Source organism: Rana temporaria, chromosome 4, assembly GCF_905171775.1.
Source record: "Rana temporaria chromosome 4, aRanTem1.1, whole genome shotgun sequence".
Lineage (NCBI taxonomy): Eukaryota > Metazoa > Chordata > Amphibia > Anura > Ranidae > Rana > Rana temporaria.
In genome coordinates, this window is record NC_053492.1 from 440,239,564 (window position 1) to 440,246,409 (window position 6,846).

Sequence of the window (6,846 nt, forward strand, 5' to 3'; positions counted from 1 at the left end):
GCGAAACGCTCGTTAACCGCGTTACTCGCAATCCGAGATTCCACTGTATTAGGATTAGTTAAATAAAACAGTGCACACTCCATTGGAACTAATCAATACAAAATGTGGTCAACATGAAGTCATGTGAGTTTGTCGCTAGTATTTTCTAAGAAACACACCTTTAAAGGTTCAGTCCAAACCAAATCAACTTGAAAATGCACAGCCAACTTCTAATGCAAGGTGGTGACATACCTTCTATTAAGCCGCGTACACACAACCATTTTTAATGTACTAGAAAAAACAAATTTGTTTTCGATGCGATTCTTGTCAAGCTTGCCTTGCATACACACAATCGTGAAAAAAAAATGCTCTAGCAAAGCGCGGTGACGTACAACACATACAACGCCACTATAAAGGGGAAGTTCCAGTCAGATGGCGCCACTTTGGGCTGCTTTTGCTGATTTTGTGTTAGTAAAAGTTTGGTGAGAAACGATTCGCGCTTTTCAGTCTTCGTGCTTTTCAGTCTGTTACAGCGTGACGAATGTGCTATCTCCATTACAAACGCTAGTTTTACCAGAACGAGCGCTCCCGTCTCATAACTTGCTTCTGAGCATGCGCTTTTTTTTCACGTCGTTAAAGCCCACACACGACTGTTTTTCACGACGTGAAAAACGACGAGAAAATTTAGAGCATGTTCTAAATTTTTAATGGCCATTTTTCACATGGAGAAAAATGGCCACACACGATCGTTTTTAATGACCATTTAAAAAAAAAAAAAATTTCACGTCATGAAAAACGGTCGTGTGTACGCGGCATCAAAATGTTATTTACTTTATTTATGCAGAATGGTAGCAGAGGTAAAGATACAGGGATCTACAAATCACAGCATTATTCCAAAAAGAAAACTGAAGCTAGAGGGTTACCCACTTCATAGGCATCAGACAAGAAGACTGCATTTTTAGAACGCCACCTATAGAATTCTACTTTTGGTCTTCCCTATAAATGCAAGAAAAAAATATGTTTTGGTTCAGTGCCTAGGCTATAAGTGAATTGTGTTGTAAAAGTTTATGTTCTAAACAAATGGTCTTTGAAAAATCACAGCCACGGTTATAATGTGTACTGGTGTGAATGCAACAAAGATATTCAGTAATCAACCGCACTAGCCAGAGGCGTTGCTAGGGGGGTGCGGGGGTGCGGTCCGCACCGGGTGACACCCGCTAGGGGGGTGACACCATCCCGGTTTTTTTTTAGCTGACATGCCCAGCCTGCCCTGTGCAATCCCAGCCTGCCCTGTACCACCCCAGCCTGCTCTGTGTCACCCCAGCCTGCCCTGTATCACCCAGCCTACCCTGTACCACCCCAAACAGCCCTGTACCATCCCAGCCTGCCCTGTGCCACCACAGCCTGCCCTGTACCACCCCAAACTTTCCCATGCCACCCCAACTTGCCCTGTGCCACCCTAACTTGCCCTGTACCACCCCAATCTGCCCTATGCCACCATAACTTGCCCTATACCACCCCAACCTGCCCAATGCCACCCTAACTTGCCCTGTACCACCCCAACCTTTCCCATGCCATCCCAACTTGCCCTATGCCACCCTAACTTGCACTATACCACCCCAACCTGCCCTGTACCACCCTAACTTGCCCTATACCACCCCAACCTGCCCTGTACCACCCTAACTTGCCCAATACCACCCCAACCTGCCCTGTACCACCCCAACATGCCCTATACCACCTTAACCTGTCCTATACCACCCCACTACACCAACCTGCCACTATACCACCACTAGGGTTGGTGTCACCGCACCGGGTGACACCAACCCTAGTGACGTCACTGGCACTAGCTGAACACCATTCCGTGTGATAAACAAATGTAGATACCATATAAAGTTCTTACTATTCCATAAAAAATGTGAACAAAGTATTTTTTTTTAACAAAAAATTACAAGACAATATAAAAGTCCCATTCACTTTGCCCATTGTGCATGTGCAGGTGATCTATAGAAATATTTCACTTTGGTGCTTGATCCGACTAGTGCATGTAGTGCCCCTCGTGAGTTTGCTATTACTAGTATGGGCAAATGCGCTTTGTGGGACATGTACAATTGAATCCAGTGTCTCCTGTGCTAGGTTTGCCTGATCATACCAGGGATATAATAAAAAAGAAAGCCAATAGCGTAAAACCGTTTATTAAAATTAGATAAAGGTACAGTAAGGGATATTCTCACTTGTATTAGAACCCAGCACTTGCTGTGTACAGCTTTGGAAATAAGCGGGGCCTGCCGTATCGCTTCCACGTCGGGAAGTGCGCCCTGGGTCCCTGTCCAAAGATGATGTCGGCAGAAGTTACGTCACTTCTGCACCAATACAAGTGAGACTATCCTATACCTTTATCCAATAAATAAAAAAAAAAGACAGTTTTACACTATGGGCTTCCTTTTTATAATTTCCCTGAGTGGTATGATCGGGTCTTCAGCATCAGGCAAACCTAGCATAGTAGACACTGGATTTAAGGGGACATGCTCCACAAGCGCATTTGATCATACTAGTGATAATTGGTCACACATTGGCACTAAGGGGCCAAATTCTCTCCAATATTTAGAAACCGATCTTCACCACTTGTGTGAGTGATCTTACTTTTAAATATGTTGTAATAAACATTTTTTTTTATAGAACGTGGGTGGTGTTGTTGCCGTTTAAAATCCAATTTGGGGGGGTTCATTGTTTGATACCCAGCAGTGCCGATCCTGACCTCCCTGGGGCCCTAAGCAAAATGACATGTCACCATTAAAGTTAAGAAAGGGGGGCGGCGCTGCAGACAGTGAAGATGAAAGATGAGAAGCGGGGGGAGGGGGGTTTTCTGCTGTCAGAAATGACATCTTACATTAAAGTGAGAAGCGGGGGTGCTGGCTTCTTACCTCTTCTCCCATGCAGCCAGTGAGTTGAGAAGCGGGGTGAGGGGCCGAAAATGACTTCTCATCAGGCCGGGCCTCTAAGCTTTGCGAGGCCCTAAGCGGCTTGCACAGTGAGCCTATAGGGCGGATCGGCCCTGATACCCAGGGATGTGACAACCACCAACCCTATGTTGGTATGGTGGAAACATGGGAAGCGGCAAGGGTCTGCTTGCGATCTCAGCAATCTAATATTACATCTTGACGAAACAACAATTCAATATGTAACTAGGTCAGAGTCCTGTAACGCAGCGCCAGAAATTGGAAACTCAATGCACAGTGTGTACCAGCTGGCATCAGCATCTGATGGAAGAGGGTGGCCATAGATAGAACTGTGGTGCTGTGCACTTGCAGTGTGAGAGAATCCTCAGTCTTGGATCCAAGCCCCAAGGAGAAAAATAGCAGAGGTGTTCAGACCCCGTCCCTCCTCGCCAGGAACCTTTCCCCATCTCTACACACTGTCCCTAAACAGTGGGGAGCCCTATCCCAACACTACCCACTTTACAAAATGCGCCCAACCAGGGGGATAGTGTTATGTATTAGCACTGCCTTCACCAAAGATGGCCCCAGGGGTCACTCAGGGTTGCAGGGTCCCGAGGACACCAATGGAAGCTCCAGAGGAACAAAGTTCCTCTTAGCTTTCATTCCTCCTCCCTGTACAGCAACTGTGACAAAGCACCACCTACAGGTGGGGAAGGGGGGTGCCTGTCCTCTTCCTGGCTCCGAACATTCAGGGCTGCAATGGTTAATAGGTTCAGGTCTTCAGGCAGAACTGCCGTACAGATTGTTCCCTGGGGACACGCCCCTACCGTCCTCCCCCTTCACTAAGAAACTTTCTTTCATTGATCACACTGCCTGTAACATGGGATTCTCTCCTCCATTCACAGACTGTGTCACAAGCTGTGTAATCAATGAGAGAACTCTGCTCATTGGAGGAGGAAGGAAGCGGCATGTCCTCGACAGATCATCTGCTTGAAGATTTAAGGAGGTTAAACACTGCAGTTCCAGAAGTTCAGAGTCAAGAAGAGGACGGGCATCCTTACAGTGAAGAGTTCTCCAGGATCTGGCTACCTGCACATCGTGGGACATACTTCATAAGTGATGTGACTAAATCTGTAGGAATTTTTTTTTTAAGCTAAAATTCAGCTTTAAGAAGATATAAATACTTTATTTAATACATCAGTTGGGCTGATCTTGTTATAATATATGTAAAAAACTTTCACTAAGGCTGCATTCACACCTGAGCGTAGGTCGTTCGGACGTTTTTTCAGGCGTTTTTTTGCGCGTATTCATGCTTATTTGCGCGTTTGCATACAGCGTCGTCTGACGTTTTTGTACTTCAACGTTTTTTATTTTAGCCAATAGGAAAAATTCATCATCTTTACATCACTTGTTGCTATGTTGGTAGATTTTTTTTATCTTCTGCCTGGGTGAAATGTTCTATTGATTAAAGCGACAAAACGCCCGTTGTCACGCTAGTTGCTTGAATTGAGCGTTTCCATTACTTTCTATGGGAAATGGAAAAGCTCAAAAACGCCCAAACCGCCCGATACGCACGACAAAAGGGTCCGGCACTTGTTTGAGCTTCAGGCGCTTGGCGTCGGGCGTTTTGGAGTGGAGATGTGAACCATCTCCATAGGGAATAATGTATTTTTTTTCCCCTCTAGCGTTTTTGAGCGTCGCGCTTCAGGCGACAAAACGCTCAGGTGTTAATGCAGCCTTAGGGCACACGTAGAAGTTCTGGAGCTGTAGTGCCATGGCTGGTGTAGAATATATAAAAAAAAAAAAAAAAAAAGACAGAACTAGTCAGGAATATGCAATACAGTTTTAATGGAGTTGTAATACATCCCACAGATGACCGTCATGATTGGGCTGAGGTATCTGCACACATGTCTGGAAAGCATAGACAACCCTGAAGACCCCGAATGTGAGAGTGAAGGTTGGGTGCTGGAGAAGAGCCTGAAAGAGACTTTTTCATCATTCTGGGAGGTCCTGAAAAGTATGGGTAAGCTGAACCAGGTGGAGAACGCGGAAGGTGATGGCGGAGATAAGGGTCCATCAGTCGCCACAGTCAGCTGAACTCCAGGATCCACAGGGACTGTGAAGAAGACATCTTTACCAACGTGAATTTTATTTCTGCGCAAAAAAAAAATGCGCATCTGCTAAAATGTCCAGACATCCCCCTTCATTGCACAGCGATATCTGCTGCATTCACTATCAATTCTTATTCTAATTTGCACATATCCTAACTAAAGAGGATCTCTGCCAAGGAAGTATAATTAAAATTGCCCAACATCCCAACATTTTGTAAGAATGAATTCAATGAAGGGGACTGGACTAGTAATTATTTAACATTTCTCCCTTTAAATTGCTACCATAAATGTGCTGAAAAGGAATTCCTTTATACGAGATTGAGAGACAGAAGAAGGTTTTTCTGTATAGTGTTGCATGTACATTTATTATTACAGGTCTGTTAAGCGCTAATCAATCACTGGCTCCATAGCAGCCTGGGATGTTGTACAACATTATATTGGATAAAGGCTTGTTTGTTAGAATACAGGGCTATAGCTGGTTATTCTAGAAATGGGAAAATTATTTTGAGTCACTAGTTTCCAAAATATCGGAAAAAATAAATAAAAAATAAATAAAAAAAAAGTTTAAGCTACACCTATAAGCCGGTTTGTGCTTACACCCTATTAGAATTTTATTGCTGCCTGTAATAGGGTAACAAAATCTAAAAGCTGATATGTTAAGGCACAGAAGCCTATGGGTAACACGGACGAACAAATAACATGATTAGACACAGCTAAGCTGCCATTTTATCATTTTGCAAAGCCCCATTCTCACGGGCGCTGAGGCCGGTAGTCCGTCAATGGACTGCGTGTTTACGCAGCTTGAGGCACCAGGTGCTGCTTGCAGGGAGGCCATCCAAGTCTATGGGGATACCAATTTGACAGGCCTGCAGGTACAGGTGAGCAGCCCCGAATGCACATCGTCTGCATATGGGGTTGCTTATGAGCATGCCTGCAAAATTGTGACAAGCGGCTGTATCAATGCACCCATTACATCCCCATGGACATGAATAGGCTGCTTGCACACAGCACCCAGAGGCTTAAGCCACATATAAACATGGCCTGTTCGTGGACTACGGGCCCCAGCGCTCGTGTGAATGAGGCCTAATTTATAAATAAATACAGTTTGTATAGTTACTTTATTCTAGCTGTTGCATCACACGTTTGTCTTTCTGTATCAAACAACATTTATTACATAGTCAGACAAGTTTGTGCATACTGACCCCCGTTTTGTGGCCGAAAACCACTACCAGCATTTTGGAGTAAATGTAAATATGACTAAAGAATTCTGTTTGTTCACCTGACTTTACACTGTAAGCTTTATGGATGATAGTGACACAAATAAAACATGTAACAGTGATACGTAGATTGGATGCAACTCAGTGTAACCTGTGATGTATTTGTGCTTATCCAACCCCTGCATTGTGTCACAAACTAAATTGAAGGCAGACGCTCAATCTGCTCTATGATAACATGGGCGATGAAAATTGGGAAAAGTCATTTATCATGTGCACAATGCAATACAAAAAATACCAAACACTGAGATATGCAAGATCAAGAGGAGGACCTTTGAGGTTTTTCACAGTTATTGTTGACTGCTCTCCACTAATATAAAGCTTTTGTTCTGATAGTTACTGGTCCATAAACTCTCACAGACCACATATTAATAATTATTAGTGGGAGCAGTTTTACCATCTAGAACAGGGGTGCCCAACCTTTTGAAGAGCGAGGGCCACTTAAGCGACTTGGTAACCAGTCACGGGCCACAATGAGCAGAGCGGGTGGATAGCAACCCACTCTACTCTATAGAGCCAACTCTAATTTTTTTTTAATGCATCGGA

The 6,846-nt window shown here is 44.3% G+C and overlaps 1 protein-coding gene across 1 annotated transcript in view; it reads left to right on the plus strand.

The window, feature by feature from the left end:
- Nucleotides 1-6,383, plus strand: part of PRPH2 (peripherin 2) — a 30,430-nt gene extending 24,047 nt beyond the window's left edge. The window contains exon 3 of the mRNA XM_040351503.1: nt 4,788-6,383. Within this exon, the coding sequence (XP_040207437.1) occupies nt 4,788-5,012 (225 nt within the window). The 3' untranslated portion in view covers nt 5,013-6,383. The remainder of the gene's footprint in view (nt 1-4,787) is intronic.
- The last annotated feature ends 463 nt before the right edge of the window (nt 6,384-6,846 follow it).